The sequence below is a fragment of the Dicentrarchus labrax genome, unplaced genomic scaffold (genome assembly GCF_905237075.1).
Source record: "Dicentrarchus labrax unplaced genomic scaffold, dlabrax2021, whole genome shotgun sequence".
Classification (NCBI taxonomy): Eukaryota; Metazoa; Chordata; class Actinopteri; family Moronidae; genus Dicentrarchus; species Dicentrarchus labrax.
In genome coordinates this window covers 8,168,560-8,185,108 of record NW_026136712.1, presented here as the reverse complement: position 1 = coordinate 8,185,108, position 16,549 = coordinate 8,168,560, and the positions used below count along the sequence as shown (strand labels likewise).

General features: G+C 39.5%; 2 protein-coding genes across 2 annotated transcripts; both read right to left on the bottom strand.

The window, feature by feature from the left end:
• Window positions 1-54: 54 nt before the first annotated feature.
• On the bottom strand, window positions 55-3,105 carry mlst8 (MTOR associated protein, LST8 homolog (S. cerevisiae)). The gene is made up of 8 exons (XM_051417920.1): window positions 2,962-3,105; window positions 2,527-2,578; window positions 2,262-2,424; window positions 2,093-2,168; window positions 1,803-1,955; window positions 1,580-1,704; window positions 1,206-1,369; window positions 55-803 (listed from the first exon to the last, which is right to left on the bottom strand). Exons 1-8 carry the CDS (start codon window positions 3,088-3,090, stop codon window positions 685-687), a joined length of 981 nt encoding a protein of 326 aa, XP_051273880.1. The 5' UTR covers window positions 3,091-3,105; the 3' UTR covers window positions 55-684.
• Window positions 3,106-3,956: 851 nt separating this feature from the next.
• On the bottom strand, window positions 3,957-9,977 carry meiob (meiosis specific with OB-fold). Its single transcript, XM_051417919.1, has 14 exons — window positions 9,867-9,977; window positions 9,415-9,514; window positions 9,156-9,213; window positions 8,824-8,955; window positions 8,530-8,602; window positions 8,142-8,337; window positions 6,505-6,605; window positions 6,220-6,272; window positions 5,936-6,031; window positions 5,667-5,759; window positions 5,059-5,203; window positions 4,735-4,921; window positions 4,381-4,467; window positions 3,957-4,300 (listed from the first exon to the last, which is right to left on the bottom strand). Exons 2-14 carry the CDS (start codon window positions 9,469-9,471, stop codon window positions 4,187-4,189), a joined length of 1,392 nt encoding a protein of 463 aa, XP_051273879.1. The 5' UTR covers window positions 9,472-9,514; window positions 9,867-9,977; the 3' UTR covers window positions 3,957-4,186.
• Between the last annotated feature and the right edge of the window lie 6,572 nt (window positions 9,978-16,549).

Below are 16,549 nucleotides of genomic sequence, written 5' to 3'. Positions count from 1 at the left end.
CTTCCTTAGACTGAAAAGAGGAGGGAGAATAACAAAACTAAAGACTGTAAGGACTTCTATTAATGACGACTTTACTGTGGAATCACTTTATGTACAACCTCCTCACAACACGTGATCATTAAGAATAGTACAACTTAACTCTGAATTAAAAGTATCAAGTATTATATATACCACACATGAGAAATAAATCAATTCCACAGCACATCCAAGTTAACATGAATAATGTGGTCCTTATGATACAATAAATATGGTGCACTATAAAAACAGAGTTGAAAAGGGATCTCCTGTTTTGCACAGCTTGATGTTAAAAATATTTTAGGTACCTTATGAATATCATGTATTTTAATCCAACCAATTTTTATAGTGTTGGTACAGAAGTTCTCATACGATTGATTACATTTGGTGCAAAATGGTATGATATTCCTTTAAATGGACTTTCGCTTTATGAGTTGTGGCCTTGCTGCCATGCTGAGTACTTACAGTTACTGGCAGGGGAAGAGCACTGTAGACCTCTTGGAACAAACAGCTGAGATTCATCATAACGTTCAAACACAAGCCTCCCCTTTCTCAAGCTGATCATTTCTGGGGACATTTTAAATAACTCCCATTAATGTCAACCGCACAGCCTCCAAAGGGTCCATTGCTTTTGTGTCCTTGTACAGACTGTACAGACTGTCTTCCTCCTCAGCCCAGCACGCTGTCATTGAAGGCCAGACACACCACGGCCTTCTGGTGGCCGCTGTACTCCCTCTTGATCTCCCCGGTCTCCACGCACCACAGACGGGCCAGGTTGTCTGAGGAGGCTAATGGATGGAAACAAGAGTTCAGTTTACGCTGAAGTTATCAGACCGCTTCCTGCTTCTCTCTTAAAAACTCTCTGGGACTAAATATACAGTTGTATTTAAGAAAAAAAAAAAAAACACTTTCACAACTGTTCCAAATCTTGCTCAGAGGCATCTTCATCAATTAATAACTTTAAGGGTAGCAAATAAAGATAAACAGCAACACTAAGTTTGCAAAATCTGTTATTTTGGCTCACAGCAAATACAAGCAGCGACTTTATTATTATACATAATTTATAACCTAATATTTCAGAAATGTTCCCACACATTTCCAGTACAACAAACATATATAGATTGATATATTAACTCCAAAACAGCAGGGCTTTTCTGACTGTGGGATCCTGTTTTTGCTCATGTACTGACCAGTGACAATATATTGGGAGTCTCCAGAGAAAGCACAGTCCCACATCCAGCCTCTAGACGTCTCTCCGGGGTTGTTGCTCTTGATACTGAGCTCTGTCATCAGTGAGAAATTGGACGTCCTCCAGATCTTACAGGTCTGGTCTGCTGAGCAGGTGGCCAACAGACTGGAGATGACGACAAACACAAAAACACTCACTATCATCATCAGCAACATCAAAGCAGGAAACTGACTTCCTTGTTAAGCCATAACAATTGCTAATATATCACAGAATGCAAAATAAAAAACACGCATTTTCTAGCCACGAAAACATGTTTTGTTATTCAAGAGTTAATAAGAAAGGCTTGTACTGTGTGTAGAGGAGAAGGGCACTCACGTAGAATCAGGACTAAACTTGCAGCGGAGAGAGTAGCGCTTGTGTGCAGGGATCTTAGTCTTGGGAATGAGCTGAGTCACCTCATCTCCGATGCCTCCAGCAAGGTTCCACACATAACAGTTTCCCTGTTAAAATGAGGACAAAGGGACCAATTTAATCATTTAATATAACTTAACAAGGTACCTATAAGGAGCACTCTTTTCAGACTGTTTGGCGGACTGACCGAGCTGTTGACCGCTGCCATGTAACTGGCATCAGGGTCGATGTGAACTGAGTTGACTGAGACCTCCGGCTCGGGAATCAGCTGCTCATTGTGGTCGGTCTTCAGATCCCAGATGTGAATCACTCCACTCTGGTCTCCAACAATCAGCTCCGCCTGAAAAACACACAACGCTGACTGTTTACGGACTTGTTTGGATAGTTAGCACATACTGAAATTGACTTATAACATTAAAAACAAACACATTCCCTAGATAATAAACAACAGTGCCAATTTATGAATCAGTGTCTAACCTGGTTGGGATGCAGGCATACACAGTTGATTGGAGCATTGACCTGGAATATCCTCTGACACTGCAGATTTCTCGACCTGGATGCGTGGGGGGCGGAGGGGGGAATCAAAGTTAGTGTTGTTGTACACAGAGTGAATGTTTTTTAGCTTAGCGAGCTCCCTTTGCATTACCTAAGGTCCCATATGCGAGCCATGCAGTCTTCTCCTCCCGTGTACATCCAGCGTCCATCTTCATGGAAGCCCACGGACGTGATGTTCTTGCTAACGCCGTCATAGTTGATCACCGGGTTGGGGTTGTTGGAGTTCAGGTCGTACATGCGGATGTGCTGATAACCTAAAACAAAGAGTGCAAATTACTCAATTTAATTATGCAATCCAAGCTGTGTGTGAAGCATGGAACTAATGTAAGAAATGAGGAGAAAAGGTCGTAACCAACCTGCAGCTGCGATCATACTCCTGTCAGGTGTGACCTCGAGTGAATTTACTTGCTGGAAGAAGATGTTAAGGAACTGGCTTGTTTGGGATATTTCTATAATATTTAACAAATCAGTTATACCTACAGAGCAGGAGGGACACACTGTAGTGACGATGCCATCTACAGACAAAGCATGGAGCTGCTCCTTTGACAGCATCCATGTTGATTTTACTGAGACATGGGGGGGATTTTCCTACACACACAAAACTCTTTACACTGTATACGGTCATATAGTCTCTTTTCCATTATTAATTCATATACTTGAATGTGTGTTTCCAGCTGGGACAAACAATATGTCTGTTTGTGGGATCTGCCTGCTGTCCATGATCATATCACAGTGTAAAGTCTGATTTCATTTAGTCAGAGCACACTGTTTGTTAGTCACAGTAAGGATACGGAGTCCTGGTGCTGGACAGTCCTGGTGCAGATCCCGCTGTGGGCCTGCCAGAAGCGGACAGTGTGGTCGTATCCAGCCGTGGCCAGAATGACCGGGTCGCTGCCCACCGTCCCCTGGTTCACATTCATGCTTGACTGCTGACTGTCACTGTTCGCACTGAGGCATGTATGACACTGCAAAGATACACAGGAAGAAGTCAGCTGCTTCTCTCTTTTCTGACTGCTGTTATCAGTCGGTTTAAACAACAGGTACGTGGTTTATTGTTATACTGGGGAAATGAAAGATACAACTTGTAGCCTGCATGCTAACGTTAGCAGAGCAGCCTAGCAACGCGTAAGGACTACACGATTCAGACAATGAGCGAACGTCTCTGTTTCATAAGCTGACGCATTGTGACTGCAACTATGTTTCACTGTAGAACATTATTTATGATCATTTCGACAACTTTACCGAAAAAACCTGAAAAGTTTTGGTTACCTTCAGTTGTTCGTGTTGACCATAAATCAGTACATCCCCATAATGTTTCCCTTGACTACATACGACGACGATTCAAAGGTTCCGCCTTGATAACCAGTACTTTACCTCCATCTACTGACTTATTTTATCACAGCAGGACAAGTGAACTACACTTGTATGACTACTTGTGTTATTTTTATTGTCTGTTGTGCTGCTGTAACCAATAGAAGTACCAAAAAAAGTCTCATCTCATCTTAATTTATAATAATACATCATCATTTATTTTTAGATTATATTATATATCATTAATAAGAATCTGCAAAGTAACCAGTAACAAGTTGTGAAAAAAAGTACAGTACTTTAGTAAATGTACTTAGCAAAATCTCCAGTAAAGAAACACAAAACAAAACTAATATTTTAATTTAGGGTGAAATAATTGGTATAAAATTGAATTCAGTCCATCAAAACTGATGTATCATCAAGGTGCATGTTCTAATATGGATATTGAGATATATGACACATAACATGACACATAACATACTGACATAACTATTATTTATTAAAAGTAGGCAACACAACAGTACTTTCTTTAATATATATATATATATTTCAATAAATAAGTTAATTAAATAAATAGTAATAATAATAATGCAAAAAATTTGTCTATTCACTAAACCCACATGTAGAAATGACTATTATCCTTGTTAATAGATCAGTCAGAACAGTACCACACAGCAGGTAAAGCAGCCAACTGCAATATCGTTGTGATCACAGCCGCTGCAGCAGGGCGGACATGTGCTGTTTCACCTCTCCTGGGTCAGCCAGTGAGCAGGCCAAGACCATCCCCCTGGCCCCAGTCCTCTTTAGAGTGGAAGGGAGTATCTACAACATATTATAACAAGTTTTAAATAGAATTTGCTTTTACTTGCTAACCCACATGGTGTATGAATGAAAAGCGATACCTTCACATATATTTTACATCTTTCCAAAAGAAATTTCCACTTCATTGCAGTCCTCTGGTCATCAGTCAAACTGGTAAATTCCTCTGTCTGCAAAAAACAAAGTGCTTAATGTGTTGGAATTGCAACAACACAAAATATAAAATCTGAAGACTTTCCAGACCCACACAGAATTTAAGCACTCTCCAGAACAGCCTAGTTAGAAACATAATACAGTGGTGAAATGTTTCCATAATGTTTTAAAAATGAATCGGTATTCATCTCTCCTTTCTTATGTTCTTTAATCCCCACACAGGAAGGTGTGACTAGATGCAGAACTGAGGCAGAATAATCATTTTTCTGTGAAGTGGTGCTAACCGTGCAGCCGAGTATGTTTTCTGCCACTGGGCTCCTGAGGGTGCAGGTATGCAGGGTGCCGGTGTGGTCCGTGAAGTCCACCAGCAGATCAAAGCCTGTGGTGCCTGAAAACACCTGATCCCGCCCTGGACACAGCTGGTTGGTACAGCTGTGTGTGTCCTCAGTCACCTGAAACTTACACCTGGAGCTGAGACAGGAGAGACAGCACACTGAGCAACTAATGTTTACCGAACTACTTTATATTGTTTAGCATATTCAAATGATTGATGTAGAATATCTGAGTTGTCATGAATGAATCCCCTCTGTGCACTTGTGTGAACTCACCACCGTGTCCTGATAACCTTTGAAACAGAAGAGTCGAGGTCGAGCTTGGAGATGAAGCTGTATGTGATGCCGAAGAAAGCCTCGGGACTCTCCTGGGCCTTCTGCTTCAGCTGGCTCACTGTGTACACGTCAGTGATAGAATCCACTGCAGAGACAAAAGCAGCAGCACACGTTCATGCCTGCAGTCTTTTCCTCTGGAAAAGAGGCAACGACGCAGGCTGCACTGGTCACTTTGTGACCTCATAATATACTACATATCTTTTTTATTGTCAGCAAGTCCAGTGAAAAACCAAAATGACAGTGTTAGTCCCTCTATAAATACTTACAGACTTCCACAAGTCAAATGGCTCTCATAATGAACAAATGATTTTCAGCCCCCAGCCCCATATGGTCCTACTGAGGATTTAAATCATTAAAAATGACTCAAAAAGATATAGTTGAATTAAAGAGTTGGTAATTTCCAATGACGGAGTACTGTAGTTTTTAACACTACTTTAACAGGAGTAAATAGTGTGTTGGGGACTATTTTCAGCCATAGATTATACTCTATATAAACTATATAAATAAAGTAAGTATCGAATTGAAGGAAATTCTTCACTATAACCTACCACTCACATCTTCTGGCTTCTCATCTTGGTCCAGAATCCCGGACTCAGATACTTCTTTAGCGTAGCTGAACAGCAGGCTGGCCTCTCTGGTGTCTGAGAGCAAGTTATGATTCACTGACAATATTCTACTTGCACAGCAGGATGATTGTTTTTTTCTTACACTGCACACAAACGCTGGTGGGTTGGCTTCAGCCTTATTTTGGATTAACTGCACAATAGATATTTATGTTCAATCCAATGTTTCTGTAAATGCTGCTGTGATATCTTACCAGGATTGACAGTGATAATGGTTTTCGAGTTAACAGTTGCTACCATGCCGTTGCGAAAGCTGTCAAAGCTAATCTTTGCATCAGCTATGAAGAGCACTTTGAATGAAGAATGAAAGTTAAAAACAACAGTAAGTTATCTTAAACATAAATACACAGTTACATCTCAGATATCCACTTTTATGCTTCTCTTCAGTGCAGTACGTTAATGGGACCTGACAGGCGGCAATAACAGTTAAATAAAGATTCATTTTGTGGCTGAGAATGAGCAGCAGCTGTTAACCTACCCGCCTCCTTGGGTATCAAAGTTTGCACGAGCTGAATGGCCTCTCTGTCCCAGCTGTGAGTGAAACAGAGGTCAGGGAGTTACACACAGGAGAGCACAGTGAAAATCAAACACACATGAAGTTCAGCAAGTTGATCTAAAGCTTCATGTCACCAAAGTAAATTTGCGGTAACTTAAAGATACACGGCGGGGAACCAAGGGGCCAGTGAGATGGAATATGGCACAAAAGTATCACAAGTTATAAATCTTTATTCATTTTCCAAATTAATGAACGAGCATGACACACCACACGAGAGGGAAGGACGAGACCGAGTCATCAAAGAGCTTCACTTCCAGCCTCTGCCCTTTGCGTCCGTCTGAAGTGGTAAACTGCTTCAGTTCTCCAATCTGCAAAACGTAAACAGAATCATCTGAAGTTCCTATCACAATATCTTCCCTTCCTGTAAGAAATGCAGTGACATTAAGAGCAGGGTCTGGCCTCTCTCTGAACTCTGAGGGATGTCTTTGGGCCATTATGGTAAGTTGGTATGTTCCAGGCAAACAACAAGCATACCACCATGTAACCACACAGGCAAACCAGACAGTGTAGTCTATTATGCAATTTATACGATATGGATTAAGTAAACTTAGACAACTTTGATATGCTTGATTTTCAAACTAGCTAATACAAGAAATATTTGCTCAGCATCCATACTTATTGTCAAAAACGTCCCACTTCATGCTTATCAGGCGTCCCAACCCGGCCTCAGTGACAGGTTCCATGACTTTTCCATGACTTACTTTTCATAATGTTACACCGGACCACTTTTTAACAACCCTTCCCTTCTTGTTAATGTTGTTTTGAAGCTCAGGAAACTTTAACAACCTATTTTCCACCATAGTTGAGCTTACTGTGGAGAAAAAGACAGCTGAAAAACCACCATCTAATGCAATCAGTGTGTGAAGAAGTTGGAAAATACATTTTGGTTTCTCAATGAGTTTATCAATTTTCCTCACATTCCCTGTTGAAAAACACCCTTTGAAAATCAATATAGCTCCCCGAGATCTTCTCAGCAGGATTCAAACCGATTTGTAAGACTCATCATATCAATCATATAAACATAGTACAAATTTGAAAAAAGTTGGATTAGTAAGTAATAAAATGGCCCCAAGCTCACATGGTCTTAAAGTAAAAACATCAACCCTAAAACATAAGGAAACTATAAGACATATTCTTCTCAGCCAAACACGAACAAAGCTGTACCATGACTTTGAATATTTGCATTTCAGTTTAACAATCAGACCAAGCAATCACAGAAGAGGATACCTGTTTCTCCACCAAGACTGGATTTAATGGAAAGTAGACTGATGTTGTAATAAGTGGAGCTGTTAGCTGAAACTAGAAGAAAAAGCTAAACATTTTTGGAAATAAGCTTCTTTGCTTGTCTGAAACATTCAGTTAGGTAACAAAGTCTGCCCATCAGCACCTCTAAAGCTCAATAATTAACACGCTGTATCTCCCAGCCCTGGCCACCAAATAGTAACTGTAAAATTACAATTGTTTGTTTCTTTATTTACACAAATAATTTGTTTTACAGAGATACACAATACACATTGAAAGGGAATGTGTTCGCCTTGAATTACCTATAAACCCTCCAGGGGCCTGAAAAGTGGCATTCACCAGGCATTTGTTGGTACTGGTAGGTGGATTTGGTTAGCTTTGGATAGATCCAGGCTAGCTGTTTCCCCCTGTATCCAGTCTTCTTGCTAAGCTTAGATACTGTTGGCTACTTCAACCTTAGATAGATATAGAACAGATATTTTCTCCACTGGGAGAAACACACTGGTGACGTTATCACCATTGTTCCACTCTCTCCATGTACACAGAAAAGCTATAAACTATACTATTTCACAGTGAAAGACTGTGGCCTTAAGGCGCCCTACCGACTTCACTGCAGCCAGTACATTTATCACAGTGCCATCCAGCCTCTGCCCGTTGGCCACAATGTCTCCCAGAGAGTAGAAATCTCCGGAGTCCTTCACTGGCAGGTGGATCAGTGGCAGCAGCCTGTCCATTGTGTCTATGTCAGCACATAGACTCACCTGGGAATGAGCCTCCGTCACCAGCAGCCTGTAGAGGCTGAGACAGCAGATGCGGGCCATTGAATTAGCGAGTCCTTTGACACCATCATCAGACATTACACGTTATTACATCATATTTAACACAGTGTTACACTGCATGAACATCCCTACCCTCCAGCTATCTAAAAGCACAGCAGAGTGAGGAAGACTCTGATTCTTCTGCAACATCTGTATTGAAAGTGTTAATTACCTTGGTGTTGTGGGACAGAATCTGTCCCCTTTCTCTGGGTCTTTGTTGGAAACTAAAGGATTTTCAATGATAACTGGAAAAAATAATAAACAAGTTTATCTTTTTGTTTTCATAATTAGCTTTTTAGTAAATAGTTTTTTCTATTCTAAGATTTCATTCTACAGTTACAGAAATATGTCACAGAATGCTGATTTTACTGTTATTAATATATAAAATATACATATATTTTTGCCAAATCCACAAGTTTTCAAGAATCTTAAAGACTTGTTGGAACTTTGAGAATGATTTCCTGACCACAGTCTCCAATGCTGAAGCTGCTGGAGAGCCCGTTGATGTATCCATCGTTTCCCCAGGCTGTCACATTAATAAAGAAGTCAGGTGAGTCCTTTACGGTGAAGCCAAATGTGAATCTGTCTACACCAATATCTGAAATTCAGACATATGGGTTCGGTTAGCATTGCAGTTCAATGGAAAAGAAGAGGAGCGAAAAGCTCAGAGAAGGGATATTCATTTATCTGTTCTCCAGAAGAGGGGGCTGGTGTACAAGACACTGACGTGCAGGACTGATGGAAGAATTTGTCACTGAAAATAACAACTTAGGTGCAATAATATAAAAAGATACTGACTTTTTCGGTCAGGAAAGCTTTTGACATCAGATTTCCCAATAATGATGCCTGCCACTTTCTGAAAAAAACATTACAAGGACAATGACAGTGTGCAGACTATTTTCACAGTTCAACACACAACAGCTCTGAAATGCATCATTTTCCACCAATGTTAAATTTTTCTGGCTATCACTGGTTTGATTTAAGGGCTGCTTTCAGAATTAAAAAGATATTAAATTGCTGTAACTGACTGAAAAAAAAAAAAATCATTTGAACTCACTGGATGGGAGACGTTTGGGTGCAGCTCAGAGATGGCAATGTAGGTATGAGCAGCCATTTTCTTACTTTATATCCAGGCCAGTTTTCATCACATTTACAGACTGTAAAATGAGGTTAAACAAATAAAACAATGAGAGTTAACAGTTTGGTTTTAATTCCACCTGGTCAAAAAGTCAACGTATCTCCCATTTTCTTTGAGACCATAGCTTAAAATGAATATAAGTTACAAGAGTAACTTGTTGAAAGTAGTTAGGTAACGTTAGTTAGCTAATAGTGAAACAAGGCTAAAGTTAAGGTTAGCTAACTTGTTCACTATATAAACTCCTCTGCAGATAATACACCACAAACTTAAACATTAAGTGACTCTGGACGTATTTCTTCAGAGTTATTTTAGCTCTAGTTCGATTAAAATAGCGTATTTTCTGCTATATTTTGCTGTTTTAATGCTCTTACCTGGCTCTGTTTTCCTCCGTTTTTCGCGGCAAAGCTGTTGCACGCGACAGAGTGTGTGGAATTCAGATGATGCCTTCAGAAGCGCTCGGAAATATTATAATTTCTATTTATACTAATGTGATAAGAAAAAAGGATCCGTAGTTAAGTAAAAATAACAGACAGCGTAGAAGCTTTGTCACATACTGATTGATATGTTTTATAGTATGCTCTATATGTTATATATTATGTTGTATCCTAACTGGTGCATAGTTTCTTATCATTATTCAACCACTAACTATAAGATAAGCTTCCTTATTTTTAAAAATCCCACGATAAAAATCAGCACATATGGCAAATATGGAAAAAGTCACTAACAGGCTACACTGTTGCCATTACAATGTGACTGCTGAAATTAAACATCCACCTCTTTGCATCCTAATTTGTTGAGAATATTTACATGAGTTACCATCTACAACTATGATCAGTTAAAATCTTTATAATAAAACACCTTCTACACAAAGCTGTAATAAAAAGAGACCTGTATTCCCCTGTTTTGGTAGACTTTACATGACGTTGCCAAGGAGGAAATCTACACTTTCAACACACATTTGGTACACATCTGTACAGCTGAACAAACATGCAGGAAATGAGACCGAACAATACAACTGCTATCCCTGATGGACCCATTGACTGGAAGCTGTCAATTGTACACACATTTACATCAGAGAGAGACACACACACACACATATACACACATTATATTTGTACACTGTGTGAGTCATTTCTTTAAAAGTGTATGAAAGGTATCCCTGCACCTTGATATTACGTTGCTAATCCATCCCAGTCATCATTCACAGCATGGGATTTGTTCTCAGACGGCTTTGCTGAAATGAATTTGACAGTTTCCTGGATTGTTTTGATAGCACAAAGCTGCATTTGACATGTGATACTGTCTTATACACCTAGGCAGGAATCAAAAGGTGTAAGACTAAACCCTTATTCAGCTCCACACAGCCTTGTTGCTCTTCTACGGTGACTAATCCTCGCAGTTGGGTGTTTGGATCGGATATCTCATCCCTGTGACTAATGCTGATTCTCAGACAGTAATATGTCTGCTGATGTGATCTTATGGTCAATGTGGTTCTATAATCGCTGATCAAACAACAGTGCAGCAGCAGCCATAAAGGCCTTTCAAAACACAATAAGACAAAGTCAACATAGTGAGATTAGTCTTCATCAGACAGCCCGGTGTGTACTGTTCCATCAATGTATTGATGGACTTTGTATAATGTTGTATAATGTGAAACTGGGCTGATTAAATACATTGAACATTTACCTACGCAGAGGCATCGATTTGCTGTTTGCACCATTGCCTGGCTATTCAAATGAAACACAATTTCAAATTCTAATTTCATTAGGTTTTTCTGACTACAGTTCGTGAGTCCATTAATCACAGCAGCACTGTAAAGCATTATCAGATAAATCAAGTGAAACTTTCTGTTGGTTCAATGATTTATCCATAATGAATTCATGGCCTGTGTTAATCTATCATTAATCATTCATTGATCCAAGATTCGGTTCTTTTGAAGTGATTTGAATAACCTGTTTGAATTTCTTCAGTCATAAAGTCTTGCTTGTCGCTTCTGATGGCACGCCTTTATTCAGGGCCAAGCAGGAATACCTGCAGGGTGTCGTATCTGCAGGGCTGCAAACACAGTCGCATGCAGGAATGTGCCGTGATTGGGTGGCCTCTCTGCTGCAGGTCGGCTCCCTGGAGGGCCTGCAGCCGCCTGACCACTCCTCTGCTATTAATCCATCATCTCACTGTGTGCGTGTGTTTGTGTGTGTTCTGCCGTGCATGTCAGTGCATACAGTAGGGTTACGTGTTGTGTGTATACCTATCATGCTCAATGTCACGCAGGCACGATGAACACCAGGCTGTTCAAAGTGCAGAAAATTAGTCTCCACTGCAAATGAGGGAAAATAACTTCGATCAGAGGAGATAATTATACTAGCAGTATAGTGTAATACTACTACAGTATACTGTACACTAAAATACTAGCAGGCCCTGTAGTGTACAGTAACACACCTTGAGGTTTGCAGGAAGCCATACTGGAGGTCCTCAGCCCTTGGTTAAGCTGATTGAAATAATAACATATGAAACTTATCCATCTAAACTAAACTAAGCAGACAGCTCATTTCTGTGCTGTTCTTCTGTGTGACTTTTGATATATGAATCAACACCTTGGTGTGAACACATTTTTTACTTTTTAAGAAAATAAGTGCATCTCTGTACTACATCTTCATTTAGAAACCACATTTAAAATTAGTTTCATGATAAATGTGACTGTGTTAAAAAGTTAAGCTCTCTCACCATATTGTGTTATATGCTTTCTAATAAGTGAATGTTGTAAATTAATAGTTTTTATTAGGTGACTATATGTGTCACCTAGTAAAAACTATTCCACGCTCTACGCTGCCACTCTGCCCAGGCTTCTCTTCTTAAAGAGAAAATGTATCTCAAGGGACTTGCTGGGTAAATAAAGGTTAAATAGAAAATAAAGAATAAAAATGTTATCAATGTAGGTGGCACACACAAACACAATAAAAAAATTGCTCAGATTATCAAGATTGATTCAGACCATAGGCACTGCACTAATGTCAAATTTGCAACCAAAACTACCATATGAAAATATACTCTTTTATTGATGCCAGTACAGAGTGAACCACAACCACACAGTAAGGTATTTCTCCTTTGTGTGCCTGGTTATTATATCATAGTGGTGCAGAGTACATTCACTTAGGTACTTATATTGCTCTTATTACTACATTTACACACACAATTTTTATTTTACAACTATAACAAATGGCTTTGCAGAACATGAGCATATGATGCATTGTTATGCAGTATAAAATATATTAAACTACCCATTAGAATATGAATTAGCTCCACCTCAACTAGCTGCATTAATAAAATGCTGCTCACATGTTGCATCAATAGCAGTGACAACACTACCCAATAATACAGTAGTATGATTTTAAATTATATAACACTCACAGGAGCCATTAGCAACTACTTCTTTAACTTTTGAGACTTTATTTTGCTGATCATTCATTCTCGTTCTATCCACTGGACCTCTGCGATGGCACCAGACAGGAGATTTGTGGTTCAGCTGCACACCCTGTGTAAAATATGAGAAGAGAGGAAGAAGTACAGACACCAGTGGCTACTCAGAGGCATGGCAACAGAGACAAAACAAAGCCAAGCCAAAGTTCTTTTAGAGCTGCACAGACCGAAAGGATTTGACAGCTACAGATTTCTTCTGTAGTTTTCTGTCTGTTCTTGACTAACAACAAAGCTGCATAGACTTAGATCTTAAGTGACCCTTTGTAATCAGGAAGTCTAAGAACTGGTGTATAAGAAGAAACAGATCTTCTCACTGGGGTTTTACAGTATTGTAATTCTCTGTACAGGAAGTGGGCAGACAAGTTGCAGTATTTAGGTTGGTGAACCAAAGGGTTTTAGTTCGCATGCAAACCTATGTATGAGTGTACACACTCATGGACAATAGAGCTATTGTTAAGAATGAAATAAGTTGTGTCAGTGCACCAACTCCTGAAAGAGATATTCTGTAAGGATCTAATGGAACCAATCATCATTATTTTATTGAATCCGATCATTAAAACATATTGTTCTGTATGAGCCGTGCTTGGTGAGCAATATCTTGGCACGGCCCCGAACTTCTACATCCAAGTATAGCTTTTGCAGTTGTTGGCAGCAGCATATGCAGTCTTTATTGGCTCCCAGAAGTGGAAGACGTCCAAACTGCAAGTATGTGTACACTGTAATTTCCCTGCCACCTGTGTGACTAACTATACTGTAGCTGCTGCACCGTTAGGTCTGCTCACAGCCATTGAATCCAGCTGGGCTCTGGTAGAACAATGCACTCCTCATCCCCGTGTCCAGTGAGGGGAGTGGGGGGTGTATAAGACCTTGGAGGAAACCTTAAATGATGTTAATAACATGCTGTTGAAAAGCAGCACAAAGAAAGAAATCAGTGGCATGCATGATGTCAGCTCCCACCATCATTATGCCACCATACTGAGGTAATGGGAGGAACATTGTGGCCGTGGTCATGTTATTGCTATGAGTCTTCTTGTTTTGCAGGTCCAACCATGAGACAGGAAACATTACATTACATGACATAAAAATGATAATTAAACCCGGGGGGGAACTTAAAGTGACATTTTCTGTCACAAAAACAAGACTGAAATTGAACAAAAAGAATTTCCTGTCGCCGTGGGTTTTCAGTGATTTCCAAGCTCTTATCGAAATGTAAAAAAGCGAATGCTGCTTTGATGCAGCTGAGGTTCGGGCTCTTTTAAGTCACCAACTACACAAAACAGGTATCACCACTAACACACCCAGCTCAGGCATGCTTTCTGTCTTCCTATTGTCTGGCTTGCACAGTTATGGCCTTAATCCAAAATTGTGGCATACTCACACGCACCGTTAGAACGAGCGGGGGATGGGCAGGAAATTCAGTCCGTGGCATTGCTTTACAAACCTCTCAGCAACCATGGCTAATGCCACTATGAAGGTTGAGTCAAGAACTGACTGTGCAAAGTCAATGGCAACAAATGTAATTCAAAAATGACCACTGGGCATTAACATTTTTATATATAATTCACTTTAAGACTAATGGTGTGTCCTAAATACATACGAAAAGTGACAAAACAATGTATACTTTTTTGTAATAGCTAACATTTGCTAACTAGCACTAAACATAAAATAGGCATGAAGCTGCGGATGATGAGATAGTCGTGAGTTTTGCAGGTATTTGGTCAAATATTGAACAAATTACATTTTGACCCTAATAATGGCGCTGGAGAAAAAGTTATCCTGCAGGGGAACATGAATGTCTGAATCAAACCCCATAACAGTCCGTCAAGTATTCTTGAGATGTTTTCATGTCAACATGGCTAAAAAGTGTGGATCTTGTAGAAAAGACATTTAAAAACAAAAATAGTAAACATTTTGCAAATGCATCCCTTCAGCTCCCAGTGCAGTACGGGCCTATCATTACTTTGTGATCTGAATTTCGGAAGATGTTTGAGATGAGATTCAATAGTGGGGTAGGATTTCTGTGAGTGTATTATTTCATGCATGTTGTGTGTTCAAATATGTGCATGTGTGCACACAAACTTTAGAATCAAGTCGCAGAGCATCGCTCAGTTCAAGCTCTTTATGCTCTCAGACAAAAACTCCTGACTGATATACTGCCACTGTCAATTTTAATGTTACCCAGAGATATTTTCATCTATTCATCATTTTAACCGTGGAAAGGCGCAGAGCTGTATTTCAGCTACATCAAAGCCTGTCCTGCTATCCCAGTCTATCACAAACGTCTTCACAACGTCCACTGTTAAGGTAGTTCCCCTCTGACAAGCCCTGACAGAAATATCTCGCTCCAGATTTGACCCTAAGAGTCTTTTCTTTTTATTTAAAAAGAGAAATCTTTGAAGTGTTTTTTCTTCCTCAAATGAGGGGAGCAACACATTTCTTCAATTATTACCGAGTGATATATGAAACAGAAGCTTTCATTTCTTTCGCCGCATGTGTTCCACTGAACAATGAAATCATTATATTCTGGAGCATCGCCCCTAAAAGTGGTACAAGGCAGGACACAGTTTCACGCTATTGTGGCATTTATGAGCTGATTGTTAAATGATTTCAGTGTTGCTCTGTTTAAGTGATGATTTTATAGCATGTGGGACTGATGTTCTGTGTAAGGAATCATCTGTATGGCCTCAACATATGCAGACAGACTGCTTTTCTATTATTTATAATGGAATATTGTATCCGGAGAGTTTCATTAGAGAGTGAAATATGCAATGTTTGAATAACAGTGACATCAAGTCTAGTAAAATACTTACTGTTTGGAATATAAAACTCATTATGGTGTATTATTGGACTTATTGTAAGCCGTGGACTTTCCAGTAGAGGACCAGATTTGAGCATGAATCATTTGTATTTTTTTCCAAATGTGGAATGAACACTGGAATTTTTGTCTTCTAATTTACTGGTGCCATGGTTAGAAATGCTCAGTATTTTTATTCATATCCATTGTCCATGTTCATTGTGCGGTTATAAGTGTCTCTGTTTTCCTATTTTACTTTTCTTTACTGTTTATGATCTTCTTATACTGAAGGATTTAATATCCAGAATAACAGAGATATTGTGCACACACGGATCTCTGCTGTCTGTGTTGAACACCTTGTGCTGCTGGCTGCTCAAGCTAATGTATGACATCAGACTGAAAGCCCATTAATCTACCAGGAACATCACGTACCTGATTGGTATTTTTTTAGATATGTCCGTTCAGTCTCCAGCGACCCTTCAAAGGGTTACCAGAAATGGGATTTGTGTGCTGAAACAGAATTTTTATAAATTGAGTTTATTTTGGGGAATAGAGCAATTAGCATTTTTATACTTGTTTTTGTGCACATTGAACAAACTTGATGTAGAATTTTAATAAGTGACCAGTTAGTTAAGTTCTTTTAGCTTTGGACAGAGCTAGGCTAGCTGTTTCCAGTCTTCATGCTAAGCTAGGATAACCTTCTACTGCAGCTTCATATTTAACTGACTGATATGAGAGTGGCATCGACCTTCTCTTCTAACTCTTGTTAAGAAAGTGAATACG